The sequence below is a fragment of the Lissotriton helveticus genome, chromosome 11, assembly GCF_964261635.1.
Source record: "Lissotriton helveticus chromosome 11, aLisHel1.1, whole genome shotgun sequence".
In the NCBI taxonomy this organism is placed as follows: Eukaryota; Metazoa; Chordata; class Amphibia; order Caudata; family Salamandridae; genus Lissotriton; species Lissotriton helveticus.
In genome coordinates, this window is record NC_136072.1 from 594745408 (window position 1) to 594762671 (window position 17264).

At 43.5% G+C, this 17264-nt stretch overlaps 1 protein-coding gene across 1 annotated transcript in view; it reads left to right on the forward strand.

The window, feature by feature from the left end:
• Nucleotides 1-17264, forward strand: part of LOC144791658 (G protein-coupled receptor kinase 5-like) — a 474508-nt gene that overhangs the window by 339138 nt on the left and 118106 nt on the right. Inside the window, exons 4-6 of the mRNA XM_078666387.1 lie at nucleotides 5528-5605; nucleotides 7198-7298; nucleotides 8837-8929. Coding sequence (XP_078522513.1) covers nucleotides 5528-5605; nucleotides 7198-7298; nucleotides 8837-8929 — 272 coding nt within the window. The remainder of the gene's footprint in view (nucleotides 1-5527; nucleotides 5606-7197; nucleotides 7299-8836; nucleotides 8930-17264) is intronic.

Sequence of the window (17264 nt, forward strand, 5' to 3'; positions counted from 1 at the left end):
CACCTAACACATCAAAGGGAGTATCCAAAATTCACAGAGCCCAAGGCCCACCACCTAAAAGAAGGAAAAAGAGGGGGGATTCTCTATATAAAAATAAGGTTATTGGTAAATATGGGGGGCTTTCCGATAGACCCTCCCTCAATGCACTTACACCAATCCCGATGGTTAATTCAACACCTATCTTGTTAAATGATCCATCTAGTACCAACTTATTGGGCAGTATAGAACAATTATTAAGATCGTACACGCTGCCATTGGCGGAGAGACTGAAGGGATTAACTAGCCAAATGGAGAAGCTAGAAAAGGACTTAGGAGAAATTAAAGTGGCTATTAAGGATTTCACTAAACCTGAACTAGAGCACCAATCCCCGGTACTGTATCTAAACGCCACTGCCCAGAATGGCTCAAAAACCACAAATCTGCCCAAACCAAAACCCCGTAAAATATTACCCATTAATACAGCAGTGATAAATAGTAAAAATAACGCTAAGAAGACACAGGAAAAAGTAACATCAGATAAAGTAGGAAATGCCCCGCTAACGAATCCTGCCAAAAATGCCCCCAAACCCATTGACCATGAAAAACCTGTTAAGACATTCCCATATAAGAGGCTCAGAGTAGAGCTGCCCCCGGAAGCGGCGCCATATGTTGCGCTCCTCACCGGGGTGCCAGCCCTAGTGGATGGATGTGGAGAAGACCGAGGGCTAAAAAATAAAGTCATACATTGGCTGAGGCTGAATTGCCCACTTCCACCGCAAATAAATGGGGTAATACTTAACGTTAGACGTCTCCCCTGGTTGGGGAAAAGAACCAAGGATTTATCGGGTGATATTGTCATTATAAATTTTCAAGATGACCGAGTTGTTAGATACATAGTAAATGGGTTTCCACAAAACGTAGGTAACACGATTTCTGTACGTGATCTAACCTATTTCTACCCAAGAGGAATAGTCACCCCGATACCGAACCATAGGCCTCTGGTTTTTCAACAGTATATCCATGCAATCCCCTCACTCTGTTACCAGAATCTGGGTTTTGGGCAGTCCATGCAGAGGCAGAATGGTTATGTTAATCCCCCCTCCCACTACCAGCAGAACAATTATGAAGCCCCCTCACTCTGTCATCAGAATTTTGGTTTTGGGCCTCCCATCCAGAGGCAGGATGATCGTCTCAGACCTTTTTTTCATCTTCAAGGTGATCACCCCTGGCCCACTTTTAATCGCTTCGCAGCATTAGCGGGTATGGAGGGAGTTGACTGACTGTGTTTAGGGGATATAGCAGATAACGATTTCATTGGACCACGAAAGGGTCCCTGTACATTTGTAAAGCCAACCACAATTTGTAATGTGTATGTTCCCCCCCCCCCTAAAGCATATTTGTTCCAAAAACTCAGTGATTGATCGTGTGACTACAGACAAGGGGCAACCAGATCACGCACAAGCCGAAGGTTGGGGAGACATAAGGGGGAAGGCGGCTAATGAGGTCGTTAGTATTGTGTCTTGGAACATAGCTGGTTTGGCTGCCAAAATTAATAATAAAGAATGGCACCAGTACATACACAAATTCTCCATAATCTGCCTACAGGAAACTTGGGCAGTTGACAACTGCTCAATACATTTACAAGGGTACAAATGTTTCTTTGTTCCAGCAAGGAAATCTAGATCAGGCAGGGCTATGGGTGGGCTATCAGTATATGTGGACCTGAACCTCCCTGGCACATGGTCAACCGCAGATTGTAATTCTCATGATCTCCAAGAAGTACGGCTCAAGGGTAAAGGACTCAATTTGACAATACTGAATGTATATAATAATGTGGCGGGTGGGGGTTGTAATGCACTGATTCGGGAACTGGAGTACAGACTGTGCCAAGATTCTAATTGTGAAGCTAAAACTCAAGCCCAAAACAGTCTAATCATGGGGGGTTTTAACTGTCACCTCGGCCCAGCCCTTTTTCCAATTGATGCAACATGGTCACGATGCCCAGAGGATAATGGAGCCCACTTTGAGCACACAGTAGAAGGTGATGCCTTAACAAAATTTCTACTGAATCAGGATCTGGTTCACACCATTGATATGGTGTATATGTCAAAGGACGAGATCCTGCCACCTACCTTTAAGGGTAGAGGATGCTCATCGTATATTGACTACATCATCGCCTCAAGGGCTTTTACAAATAGAATCTCTAGGGTTGGCATTGAATGGAACCCGTTTAGCGATCATAACCCTTTGGTGTTAGACATATTATACCAGTCCGCCCCAACTCGGGAGAAGCTTGTAGCGGTATCTGAGAGGGTTACTGACCAGGGCAGACGCCTAAGGTGGTCTAAGATTGACGGGGAAAGCTTTTACAAATCATTAATGGAGATGGGGAAAACAGCTTTTGAGGCGTGTTTAGACGAGACAATTGAAGGGCGGCAGCTACTTATAGCATTTGAACATATAGCATATTTGGTAGACAGGATGTTAAAGATTAGCACCCCGGCAAAAGAGACTGGTAGCCAGCCGCGATGGTTCGACCGAGACTGCTCCAAAGCCCTAAGGGAGCTCAAAGACAGTATTAAAACAAAGCCCAGGGACGGCACCCGGGTTGCGGCCTGTAGGAAAAAATACAAAAGTGAGCTGAGCAGGAGGAAAAAAGTATTACAAGCAGAAGGTTGGGCGGACCTCAGAGAAGCAGGGGAAAAGAGGGATTTGACTGAATTTTGGAGAATCATCAATAAACCCACTTTCCAGGATGACATGGCCCCCAAATTAGGAACAAACATCATGCCTGACATGTGGATTACCCATTATAGGGGTCTATATAATCATGAAATTGACACACAGTATGAAAATGGGAATGTAGATCAAGGTCAGCCTGTAGTTTTTTCCTTAAAGGAAATCAAGGTCGGGATTGAGGGGCTGTCTAAAAATAAAGCACCTGGCCCGGATGGAATCCCGCCTGATCTGTTCCTTAGCTTGGTAGAATTATGGGCCCCTATAATGACGAGAGTTATTAACACTGCAATCCGCTGTGGCTTACCACCCTCCTGGTCCACTGCTATCATTGTCCCCATTTTCAAAAAGGGTAACAGGGACGACCCACAATGTTATTGCCCTATTTCCCCGATTGATGTATCCGCCAAAATCCTGGGAAGGGGGATATTAAACCGGTTGTCTGAGTGGACAGAAGCTAATAATATAATCTCAGACGTACAGTATGGTTTTAGGATGGGTCGCTCTACGAGTGACCAATGCTTGAACCTTTACATGATAGCAGCCAAATATACCATGGCCAGTGATGAATCCCTTTATATGGGGTTCATGGATCTGGCAGCTGCTTTTGATCATGTCAATAGAGGCAAGCTTTGGAATATGATGGCCAGTATGGGGATAGAGATCGGCTCCATTAACATTTTAAGGGAATTGCATAGTAACACCTCAGCGCAAGTCAGGTATAACATTGAGGGTGGACGCACTGTCTCCTTCCAATGCAAAAGTGGGGTACGTCAAGGCTGCATTCTGGCGCCTTTTTTATTTTCCCTTTATATTAATAATCTTGAGCAGCATCTCTTACAGTTGGGATCTGATTGTCCCCGAGTAGGGTCGCATCATGTTCCTGTGTTACTTTACGCAGATGACGCGGTCTTACTCGGACGCACACCAAGGAGTCTACAGATTTTAATTGACGGCTTTGTTTCTTTTATGGGCTCATTAGACCTTTCTGTTAATTTGGGTAAATCCTATGTTTTATCTGCTGGGAAAAAACCCTCCAATAAATGTACCTTTACGATTGGGAGTCACAAGATAGAGAAGGTTAAACAATTCTCATATCTGGGCTTACTATTTGATGGTTTATTAAAATTTAATGCCCTGATAGAGGATCGTTGTCGTAAAATGAATGCCGCCAATGGGTGATAGCTGGCTATGGCCGAAGGCTGAGGAGGTGGTGTCCCGAACAGGTGATGATCCTGTACAACTCAATGTGTTGCTCTAAAGTTATTTATGGGGCAGAGGTGTGGGGCTTTGTAAACACTTGTCAACTGCAGCGGGAGGAGAACAAACATCTACGCTCCGTCCTGAAAGCCCCACACAGTTTGGCAGCCGCAATAGCACACAGGGAGCTAGGGATCCCCTACCTTGAAGATTCGATAAAGGTTAGGCCAATCTTAGCCTGGCTCAAGATCTGGATAAACCCAGAGGCGAGCCTAAGCAGGGAAATACTGAAGGACTGCTTGGGCAGAGAAAAATGGTCGCGAATCCCGTGGCTCAGTTATGTAAAGTCTGTACTGGTAACTCTGGGCCTTGGAAATCTTTTTATCAATCCGACAGCGATCATTCCCCAGCATAAGACAATTATTAAAAAAGCGTTTCTGGCACACAAAGCCACACAGAGAATAGAACAAGAAAGGGCTAAAACCACGGTGTGCGCATACAACCTTGTAAAGACTACAGAAGGAATGGAACCTTACCTATACCTGTTACATAACGCACAAGAAAGGTTTTTAATGAACCGTTTTAGGCTCAATTTTTTACCATATTTATTGGGATCACCATTAGGGTATTCACTTACTATTGAGCAGAAGGGAACCTGCGGCTGCGACAATAGGTCTCCGCAGGATTCCCTTCATTTTGTATTATGTTCATTTTATTCTGAACCTAGGCGTAGATTCTTGGTAGATATCCTGAAAAAATCTAATATAAAACGAGCCAAAGAGGCTTTGATTTTTTTTACAACAGGCGTCGGACCCCCTTACATTGTGCTGCATTATTAATTTTATTAAAGTAGCCGTTCGACTAAGAGCAACAAGAGGGGGGGGGACTGTGAGACTTTCGTGAGTTTTTAATGGATTATAAATGTTTCATTTAATTCACTGGGACTTTGCTGTTGTACTCACATTAGGATACATGTTAATTTGATGGTTTGTTTAAAAAAAAAAAAAAAATGAACTGAATGTATATTGAATGTTTGTACTTTTATGGTGATTTTTAATCATCGAATAAAGAACCCAATGAATGAACTGTAACAAGGGCAACAGTATGTAAATGTTCCATGCTGCTGCTGTAAACAAGTGTCCATATGACTGTACTAACTATGCAACTGTACCATGAAAATATGGTTGATACAGAATTGTCCTGAGTAACACCAGTAATTGTGCTGCTGTGCCACGTGGTTGTACTAACGATGCAGCTATCCTATGTAACTGTAAAACTATGCAAATAGATTTGCATTGAAGTGATCAACGTAAATACTTCTGATTTAAGCATTGTTGACTATGTAAAGAATTCCTGAATTCTATAGTTTTACCACAGGTGAATGTCCTCCAGGCCCTTAGATTCTGCACTTTTATATAAGTGTGGGGTGGTACAGCCAAGCTATGTGTCGCCATTTTGTTTATCATTCCTTCTATTAGTAAAAAAAATAGTGTACCTAAGGCAGTTTGCTACGGGTTCACCTGACAGCCTGCAAAAGTCTCTGTCCAGACTCTTCGGAGAGTCTGGTTCTAGGCTGTCCTTAACATTTGGTATCCTATTTTCTTGTCACTAGGTAGAATATGAAGTGTCTGCAGATGAGAAGAGGAAGGAGACCGGCGAGGAGATCATACGGCGGTTCTTCAACACAGAGGTAAGAGGAAGCAGCAAGTGAGGCAAGTGGCCTTTGCGATATGTGTTTCTTTGCGATTTGTGTTTCTTTGCCCAGTCTGTGCTGGTAAGAGATTGTTCCTCGCGAAGGAAGGACGTGCAGGGGAGACAGTGTTGCCCACGAAAAGACCGGCAGTGCTAGAGGGTGGCAGTACCCTATTGCTGGTGCTTGCTCTTTACGACAGTCAAACAGAGCTGCCAAGGGTTGATGTGCTGGATAATCTTGTGTTGCGTCATATGGATGGTAGATATCACAGAGGAAATAGGGAAGTGCATTTCTGTGTATGTGTGTGTCTGTGTGTTCGTGGTTGTATTGACGTTAGTGTTACACTCCACAGTAAATTAAATGAGAACCACAGTAGGGCGTGATTGAGAGTGTCCTAGAGAGATAGTCTGAATTTATCACACCCAATCGCACCTGACGCCCCGGGATTCAAAATGTATCGGATATGATACATTTCAGCTATTCAGAAATTTTGGGGAGGAACATGCAGCTGTTAGTACTTACTAAACCAAAATGTACATGTCCCAGGGAGTACTGTGCCTTTTCCCCCTGTTAAATTCCAGAAGGTTAAATGGCCTGACCTGCCATATATTTAATAGGTGGTGCAAGCTTCATCGCACACTGCAGTTACCTGGTGCAATAAACAGTGCAACCCTTATAATAGTAACAGGATTGCAATTCTATAGAATACTTGTAAGCGGGATAATGAGAATGAGTCCAGTGAGCCATTTTAGGCTTTAGGAAGTAACTATTGGTCGAAATACTAGACAATGTTCTGTAAATACACACATTGAAAGCATTTTGAAATATATGTATACGATTATTGCCGCGTGGAATTGAATTTGGTTTCAGGTATTTATACAATTGTTTCCATATATTATAGTTAATGTGCGCACCTAGACAAAAATGAAAAAAAAAGTCATACTTGCAGCAATTTGTTTCCTTTCCCTTCTGGAAACTGATCTGATTGGATGATCACCATCTACTAAGGATGTGACATCCGAAAAATACTTTTAAAGTCTCATTTATCCTTGTTAGGTCACGGTCTCAATTGTACGCATAGTGTAGGTAGAGCAGCATCTTTTTAAGCCACCAATCCGCTAGCACAGAATTGTGTTATTTTGTGGCATTTTACCCAAGTGAAAAAGTGGCTCTTACATATTCAGTTTTATATGGACTGGGTGAAGGCAGAATATTGTTCATTCTGTTTAGTCTACGAAATATGAACCAAGCTCTAATTCACAGATTGCCAACTTTAATTTAGAGTACTGAAACAGTTTACTGAATTTGTACATATGAATCATTTTATGTCTTAGGACATGCTTTGAAGTCATCCTTGGGTGTTTGGGGTAAATCCTAACAATCTGTACTGTGATTGGAGTGATCTTTGAAAGTGTGGTATGTTTTTTACCTTGGAACATCAGTTTCGAGCTGCATCAATGTCTTAGACCTAACTAGAATGAAGTGAACTCCTTTGTATTGGCTCAGGAGGCGTAGATAGTACTGTCATTCAGTCTCCTCTATTGACTGTCTTTCATGCTTACCTGATTCTATTTTATATCTTTTCACAGTCTCCAGAATTTGTTTCGGAAATCAGTGAGACCAACAGGAAACTATGTGCGGAGAACCTGGAGAAGAGTCCCTGCCGTGAAATTTTCAGTTACTGTCTAGGGTATGACCTTGTATTCTTACACTACATATGATCTTTGGTTCATGAAGAGTGGACTGTGAGAAAAAACCTGAACATGAAACATTGGTTACCCTGCATTTGTAGAAATGGAAGATTGACTTGAGCAGTAAACAATAAATAGGAAATTGGCAGCCATTTTGGAATGGCCATATTTTGCATTCAGTGCTATTTGAGCACCTCAAACAACAAAACAAAAATGATTTATTTTTTTCGGGGGTCTGTTAGATTCATAAACCCATGCAATATTTGTTAAACAGACAAATCAGTATTTTTAACAAGCCATCTTAACATGTAAATGCGCAAGTTGTTATAGAATTCATTGTTATGTTTTTTGGAAATGCATAATGTAACCAATTAAACTAATAGTTTGATTTGAAAAAGTTGTTTAGTGATTTAGCGGTGGCGTTCTAGGGCATTTTAATTGGCAATATTGCTGTTATAATATGGAAATGACAAGTAATTGTGGTTGAGGCAAACTCGAGGTAGGCCTGGTTGCACAGTGCTTTTCCTTACCAATTCGCTATAGTTCTATTATCTTAATGCCCTCGCTATATGTTGTGGTTAATACTGGGATTGAGCACAAACAGCATTTGCACCCTATCCTGAGGTTGCGAATAGTGCTTTAATACTGGACACTAGCACTTTAACTTCATGCAAATTTGATGTGGTAATTCTGTCAACATTTACAAAGGGCAAGGCAAAATGTGCAGAATTTGGAAGAGGTAACTGATTCCGCAGATTACCACATTCAGAATGGGGTGGTAAAATTACCTTATGGTAAAATTCCAAGGTGCAGTAACTGAATTACCCCGGGGAGATTTTACCGCATAAAATTTTTAGCCGACTTGTATAGGTGGCCCTGTTGTTACTCTCCAGCCCCTAAGGCCTAAGATCTTCAGATCAATAGTATTTCAGGAATTAGTTTTATAACTCAGAAGGCATGTCCTTCTAAGATGTTAGTGTACTTTTAGAGCCTAACTTAAGTCTTTGTGATATTTCTGTATGTATTGAATTTTATTGCCATTCAAGTGATGGGGTACCCCATTTTCTGCTCTCCCATTTCACAGTAAGTAACTGGCCAGTATGTACCTCTGACAAGAAATACATGTACTTAGGGGCAGTTTGTGTTAGTGTTTTTTTTCCTGTTAAAATTTGTCAAATTGCTTATGGTCCTACCATGTTAATGGGTGAGTGGTTGTCAGTGGAAAGCTCAGAAGCTCGTGTTATGTGTTCCAAGACTGCACAGCGATTATGGCTGGGACTTAAATCATAGTCCACAACAATTGCTGTTAGCGTATCTCCTGTATGCCACACCTACATCCTTTCACATCAGATTGTAGCTTGACCACTTTGCAAACTCCTTTTGGCCTAGAAAACATCATTGAATAACAACTTTTCAGACATTATTTTCCAACTCAGACCAATGCTAAAGAAAGCAGGTAATCAGTATAAAAGGCAAAAGCTCTGACAAAATGTTGATGCTCTCCATTATTATGTCTTTTGTCCTGTCTCTTTTGTAGTCCTCTGCACGAGTATTTGAGAGGCGTGCCCTTCTCCAACTACCAGGACAGCATGTATTTCGACCGGTTTCTACAGTGGAAATCCTTAGAAAGGTGAGAAGCTTTTCAGTTTTACTTGCTTCGATTGGTCGGTTGGCTTCTTTATTGAAACTTGTAACTCTTAGATCTGTTAATATTCCTCATAAGAGCAACAACAGTAGTGCAACTGATAAACAGTCTGGACCTCATACCAACAGTGTCAGTCCAAGCATTCAAGAGACTTGCTCACATGTGCACACAGTAGCATGGTCCTATCCCAACTAAGATATACTCTGATAAGTTCTTTGGAAAGCAAAGCTTGTAGAGATCTTTGACTTTTTTTCCAGGTGACCGTGGCTGGTAAATCACCAATCACTACCCTTTAATACTTTATCTAGAAAGATATTTGTTTTTGTCATTTTCTGTCTTGACTTGATGGGATTTCAGTAATTCAGTGTTTAACGACTACCCGAAAAAAGGTAGAATATAGAGAAATGATCACGCAAAATTGTATGTCACTGGTTGATTAATGTGGGTTATTTGGAGTGCATCTCATCTTAACCCCATGGCTGCTAAGCCCCCCCTCCCCCGAATGCTAAGTCCTTTTTGGGCTATATCGGGTAGTTTGCGTATAGGCCTCCATAACATTTTTTCCACTAAGGTATCCACGCCAAATTGTACCCTTTTTTTTCAACGTCCTGAAAATGCCAAAAGTACCCAGGGTTTGATATCCCTGGAGGGGACTGCAAAAATAGCCAAAATAAAGCACATTTTTGTTTTTGGGGGAACAATAAGAAAAAAGTGGTCTGGAATAAAGGTTTTGCAGTGCTAAAGTCACAATTTTACTGGCTTTCAGGAACATGGACAGATGAATCAAAAAACATTTTTTACCACAGTTTTGTCATTTTTCAATGAGGTAGCCCATTTTTTCAAATTTTTGTGCTTTCAACCTACTTCTAGTTTGGTGGGAATTGGGGTGACACCCATAGGTGATCCTGGAAAGCTATAATTTTCTGAATAGTAGACCGAATTCTGAGTTCAGCAGGGGTCATTGTGTAGATCCAAGTAAACTAACTGTTGTAAAAAAAAAGTTGAAAATTAATAGGAAAAAATTGCAATTTCTGACAATGTTTCCATTTGTAACTTCTTGTCACAATGATCGATTTACGAAATCAATATTACATTATGTTTGACAGTCCCTTCTGGTTGCGGGACTATATAGGGATTGTAGGGTTTCCAAGAACCTGGGGCACCCAGAGCCAACAACTGAACTGCACCTTGCAGTGGTTTTTCTTTGTGTACTGGGTATCAAGCACTTCATATGGTAACTTATAAAGACTGGAAAATGGGTATCAAGGAAACCTATGTATTTCTGAAACAGACACCAGATACAGAGTTTAGGAGCAGTAGTTATTTGTTCATCTCCAAATTTGTGGGTTCCTATACTAGCATGTGATTCAGAGGGCATTTTTCTAAGTGTCTCCTTTCTTACACCCTGGCTTACATTTGGAAGCTGCACAAACACAGGGAAATACAATTGGTAATAACAAAGGTTCTCCTATTGTATATTCCCACATGTCACCTGATAAAAACGGTGCCTCACACCTAGTGCCTGCGAGAAGAACAGGCCAAAAACACAACATGTACACCATGTATTTTTCACAGAAAATGTACCCTTATTTCAATGTGGGTCGCTGTGGATTTTGGGCGCTAGCTCAGCTGGTTCATAGAGAAACTTAGCAAACCTGTAAATTGTTTACAACTAGACAACTAGTTAAATCCAGGGTGTGGTGCCTTCGGTGGCTCTCAACAGGTTTTTGTAACCAGAAATGTTTGCAAACCTCAAACTTGGACCAAAACTACACGTTTTCCTCACATTTATGTGAGGAAAACTTCTGGAACCAAAACGCAACATAGACACATCACGTTTTTCCACTGAAAACCAACCATTATTTTTTGCATTGCAGCTAGCTGTAGATTATTTTGGACCCCAGCTTAGCCAGCACCCTAGGAAAACCTAGCAAACCTGAATTTTTTTTTAAACTAGACATCCAGGGGAATCCAATGGGTGGTGACCTGCGTGGCTGTCACCAGGTTTCTTACCCATATTTTCTTGCAAACCAAAAACACATTTTCACTACATTTCTGTGATGGAAAGTTCTTGAATCTGCAGGGCAGTGGTGGCTGAAAAGTAGTCCACTGGGCAGGCGGGCAAATGTGTGATCGAGGCATGTATGCATGCCAGTTGAGTGATCAGTGTAAAAGAAATAGCCATCTACCTTGCTTGCTGCACGACGTCCAACGTCCTCCTCACTCTGTCCGCGTTCCTCTCTGTCTCCAGCAAATTCCCCTAACAAATCCTGACACTACTCTCACCAGCATGAGAGCAGCGCCAGGATTAGAGGGAGTGGTCTTTCTCGGGTGCTCCTGAGGGCACTGGAGGTTTGCGCTGGCTCTAACCCCGCTGTCAAGTCTGCTAGGTTAGAGAAGTTTAAAATGCGCATGTCTGGCTGGCTGGTCCAGGACAGCCGGCCAAAAAGACATGCACACTTTAAACTGAAGTGCACAGCTCACTGCTGCCACTCAGCAGCAGTCCCCCACCCCGTCTTGACAGACAGTCCAGGACGGGTGGATGAAAAATAAAATGGTTATAAATGACCTTTATTACCATTTTATTTTTCATCTCTGGGGCTTTCCTGTGGGGCATTTTAGCAGTGGGGTGACGATCCTTTGCTCTCATGGAGGAGCCGACCCTACTGCTGGGAGCAACACATTTCCTTCCTCCTCCCATTCCTTAAAGTCTCCTGATAACCGATAAAAATGGTACCTCACTTGTGCGGGGGGGGGGGGGGGGGGGGCTAGTGCCCGCAACAGGAAAGCCCCAAAAATGCAACATTGACACATTACATTTTTCTACTGAGAACTGATCTATTTTTTGTAGTGTGCCGAGCTGTGGATTTTGGGCAGTAGCTCAGCCGGCACCTAGGGAAACCAAGCAAACCTGTACATTTTTTTAAAGTAGTCACCTAGAGGAACCCATGGTGGGGTGAGTTGTGTGGCTCCCACCAGGTTTTCCTACCCAGACGCCTTTGCAAATTTCAAACTTTGACTAAAAAAACACATTTTCCTCACATTTCTGTGATGGAAAGTTGTGGAATCTGCTGAGAGCCACAAATTTACTACCTCCTATCATTCCTCCAAGTCTCTCGATAAGAAAGGAACCTCACTTTTGTAGACAGGTCTAGTGCCCGCAAAAAGGACAGATCAAACCAAGGTCAATGAGTGTCCCTTTGCGAGAACTTGCATTGGCTTTAGTTGGATCCATTCCTGTTGCGGGCACTAAGCCCAGCCACACAAGTGAGGCAGCATTTTTATCCAGACAAGTGGGAGAACGCTGTGTGGTAGGAAATTTGTGGATTTCTTCGGATTCTGGAAGAATAAGTCACAGCAATGCAAGAAAAATAGGAGAATTAGGCAAATGTTGAGGTTTTCAGGGCATTGTGGGCAAGAGCATTTTGTGGTGTCCACGAGAGGAATACCACTCTGTACTCCCCTGGGAGTCTAGTTCTCAGAAATGCCTGGGTATGGAAGGTTTTCCTGAGTGGCCCCCAAGCCCAGGGCCAAAAACTGCAGCTACCCTTCTGTTGATGTTGCCACATTGCATATTGGACCCCTCCCTTTTGCAGATTCTAGACCCACCCACACAGTTGAGGTACCATTTTTATCAGAGGACATCTGGGAACTCTGAGTGGCAGGAAATGTATGGCTCCCCACAGATTCCAGTACCTTGACTCACAGAAATATGGAGAAAAGATGTGCCTTAGCCTATGTTTGAAGATTGCAAGGGCTTCTGGGTAAGGCGGTGTTTGTGTAATGACCAGCAGCAAGTCACTACACACACACACACACAATGCTAGCCAAATGCCAGTTTACCCACACACACATACACCGCCAGCCATACACACCACCAGCCAGATGTCAGTTCAGACTCAACAATCACACCACCTGGAGGTTGGAGGAATGAGTGAACTGGCGTTTCGGTATGGGTGTGTGTGTGTGTGTGTGTGTGTGTGTGTGCACACATAAAACTACTGCCAACTATGTATCCAAACAGAAAATACATAGCAATACCGACACTAGTCAGTTCCCTTTTACTGTCATGGTTGCTCCCTATACTTGAGTTGTTTATGGCACAATTTAAAACATGTAGGCTCACATAGGCCAGGATTAGGACACTCGAGGCAGTACATACTACTATCCTTTTGTACTCCTCTTTGGAAACGGACTCTACATCTCCGACAAGGAAAGTCTTCTATGGGTGTTGGAAGAATGTATTCAGGAATGTGGGCGATCTTTCAATCTAGCCACATTCTCCACCACTCTAGGAACACTAGCCTGCTTAACTGCAACAAGGATGCCTATTACTGACTGCTGAAACTTCAAAGCTCATCTTGGAATCTGGAGAACAATCTTTGAAAACAACATAGGCATTGAAGGATGCCAAATGAAACAAATAAGCAGCCAACTTCTTGTACCACATATATGACTTTTGAACTGAATTGTAAGGCTCCAACTTGTGATCTACTCCATCTACATCTCCCATGTTATTGTTATAACATCAAATGCAATCAGGTTTGTGCATTTCTGCTACCTGGTCCCAAACATTTAGGTGGTGCTTTTATCATGAATAGTTGTAAGCATGTGCACTTATTTTCTGCCTGAAAATTGAAAAACAAGACGTTCATTCTTATTCAAGGCACTGCTCTGTCCCCTTTGAAGTTTTTTACACACCAGCTCTTTTGGGTAACCTTTATGGTTAGGGCTGGGTATGCCACAGTGTCCACCTTGAACCACCCTTAAATAATTGCACACCTGTGTAGAAATGTCCATGTATTAATGGTGACCTTTATGGCAACTTCCCACACAATGTTTTTCACTGAGTTCAAAAGTATAAGGGCAACCCGGGAGAGGTCAATTGAGGAAACCCTACCAGTATACACCCTGAAATTATGCTTGTATCCAGCGGCACTTTCACAAAGCATATACATCTTAATACCATAGCATGCTCTCTTGCTGGGAATGTAGTGTCTGAAAACCAAACCGCCTTTGAACAATATCAAAGACTTATCCACAGCTAAATCTTTCACTGGAACATAGATCTCAGAGAAACAATCTACTAAACGGTCTATAACATGCTGAATCTTGAAGAGATGGTCATAGTCAGGGTGATCTCTTAGCAATGCTGTAGCATTATCCACAAAATGCAGCATCTGCTGCAGAAGCAAATACCGGTCTCGACTCATGGTCTGCCCTTTGGGGCAGATCAGTGTCTTGACTGTCTGATCTAAAACAAAGGCAATAAATTGGTACCCCAGAGGGTAGTGGCCCTTACTCCAGCATCCAGCTAAACGCAAGCCAAACACCAGTTCATACACACCACTAGCCAAAAACCGGTCCCCGGAAGCTTGTTTCCTTCCCAGTATAAGAATTGGCTTGGTAGTTTGGTTTGCCCTGTTCCCATCATGCACTGGGACAGGAACAGACTAATTTGCATGTAGCCAGGTTCTGAGCTGGGATGGTGCAGTGAGCTAAATAACTGTGATGGATCAAGCCCTGATCTTTGGACTCTGTTCATCACCACCCCCTTTTCTGAATCGTTTTTGGCCACTATAGGTGTGGTAGGGTATACTCAGACATGAGTCCCTTGCTCACTGCTCCATCAGGATTCAAGCAAGCCGGGCCGACGACGGCTGAAATGCCAGAAACCGGTCCCCGGAAGCTTGTCTCCTTTCTGGTGAAGAATTGGCTTGGTAGTTTGGTCTGCCCTGTTCCCATGATGCACTGGGCCAGGGACAGACTAATTTGCATATAGCCAGGTTCTGAGCTGGGATGGGGCAGTGAGCTAAATAACGGTGATGGATCAAGCCCTGATCTTTGGACTGGGTAAGAGTAGTCTGCTTAATTCAGACACTCTGTTCATCACCACCCCCTTTTCTGAATCGTTTTTGACCACTATAGGTGTGGCAGCGTATACTCAGACATGAGTCCCTTGCTCACTGCTCCATCAGGATTCAAGCAAGCCGGGCCGACGACGGCTGAAATGCCTGAAACCGGTCCCCGGAAGCTTGTCTCCTTTCTGGTGAAGAATTGGCTTGGTAGTTTGGTCTGCCCTGTTCCCATGATGCACTGGGCCAGGGACAGACTAATTTGCATATAGCCAGGTTCTGAGCTGGGATGGGGCAGTGAGCTAAATAACGGTGATGGATCAAGCCCTGATCTTTGGACTGGGTAAGAGTGGTCTGCTTAATTCAGACACTCTGTTCATCACCACCCCCTTTTCTGAATCGTTTTTGGCCACTATAGGTGTGGCAGGGTATACTCAGACATGAGTCCCTTGCTCACTGCTCCATCAGGATTCAAGCAAGCTGGGCCGACGACGGCTGAAATGCCAGAAACCGTTCCCCGGAAGCTTGTCTCCTTTCTGGTGAAGAATTGGCTTGGTAGTTTGGTCTGCCCTGTTCCCATGATGCACTGGGCCAGGGACAGACTAATTTGCATATAGCCAGGTTCTGAGCTGGGATGGGGCAGTGAGCTAAATAACGGTGATGGATCAAGCCCTGATCTTTGGACTGGGTAAGAGTGGTCTGCTTAATTCAGACACTCTGTTCATCACCACCCCCTTTTCTGAATCGTTTTTGGCCACTATAGGTGTGGCAGGGTATACTCAGACATGAGTCCCTTGCTCACTGCTCCATCAGGATTCAAGCAAGCCGGGCCGACGACGGCTGAAATGCCAGAAACCGGTCCCCGGAAGCTTGTCTCCTTTCTGGTGAAGAATTGGCTTGGTAGTTTGGTCTGCCCTGTTCCCATGATGCACTGGGCCAGGGACAGACTAATTTGCATATAGCCAGGTTCTGAGCTGGGATGGGGCAGTGAGCTAAATAACCGTGATGGATCAAGCCCTGATCTTTGGACTGGGTAAGAGTGGTCTGCTTAATTCAGACACTCTGTTCATCACCACCCCCTTTTCTGAATCAATATTTTTGGGAAGCAGCCCTAGCTCAAAGGGCCACTCCCAAACAAGCACATTTAAAGCAAGGCCTTGGTGTCAAGTGGTTTTCCACCTCCCAAGGAGGCAGATCAGCCCAAAAAATGGCCGATCTGCCCCCAAGGGGCTGGAAAAAAGACAAAACATATGCAATTGTTTTTGGGGTAGTGACCCAGCCCAAAGGGCCACTCCGATTGCCTAAATAAAAATCCATGGTGTCTGTTGGTTTTGCATTGTGAATCTTTTCTGGATTCACATGCTGTGCATTATTCTGCCATCTAGTGGTTGGGTTTGGAATTTCAACTTTTTTGTAGTCCTCCTATTCTTGTTTTTACGGGCTCGGCGACATCCCCACGAAGTGGGGAGGAGCTGGGAGCCGTATTGTTGCGAGTTTCTTGCTCATGCTGGATAAATTCTTTTTTGATCGTGCATTTGCAGTGCTTAATTTTGTTATCTGAATGGTGATTGCTCCTCGCGGTGGTGTTTTTTTTAGAAGTCTTGATGCGATAGGGCATATGTAATGTTCGTCCGCCATTTTTGGCATTTTCTGTGCGGTTTCGCGCATGGCAGACCATTAATTTTAATTAGGAGCTGTCAGGGTGCCCTTTTAATGCAATCCAGATGGTGGGAGCGCGTTCACCATTCAGCATTGCATGTATAGGGCACGTGTTCGTCTGCAGCCTTTTTGTGGCTGAAAAAGAGGCAGTATTTAAATACAGATTACCAAAGGTAGCAGCACAAAAGGTACGAATATTACATAATTGGAAGAAATAAATATAGCGAATATGTTGCAGGTCCTCTTACATTTGCTATTAAACAAAAACTTTGAAGGAACTTATGTTTGGGACAATATGCTGCAGATTTTTTTTAATGGATCCTTGCCTTAGTGGGAAAACAAAGCTTCGAATCTGTTTTCCCCGTGTCCATGAAGCATGAGGCCAGGGAAGAGGGCAGGAATGTGACACTACTCTGACAAGATGAGATAAGAAGTAATTAACAGAAAACAGATGTCCTCTTCACTTTTATGAGGCCAAGAGTGTTTGAGAGTAGGCTTCAGTGGCAGGCAGCGGCTGCTTGCAGACCCAAGAAGGATGATGAGACAGATCAGCCCTGCAGATTAGATCAGCACAGATCAGGCTTCAGTTCCATGGCAGCGGCTGCATGCAGACCCCTGAAGGATGAAGACACAGAGCAGCCCTGCATAGACACAGAGCAGCCATGCAGATTAGATCAGCACAGATCAGGCTTCAGTGCCAGGCAGAGGCTGCTTGCAGACCCAAGAAGGATGAAGATACAGAGCAGCCCTGCACATTAGATCAGCACAGATCGGCAGTGCGGCATGTGCGTGTCTGCCGTGCTGTT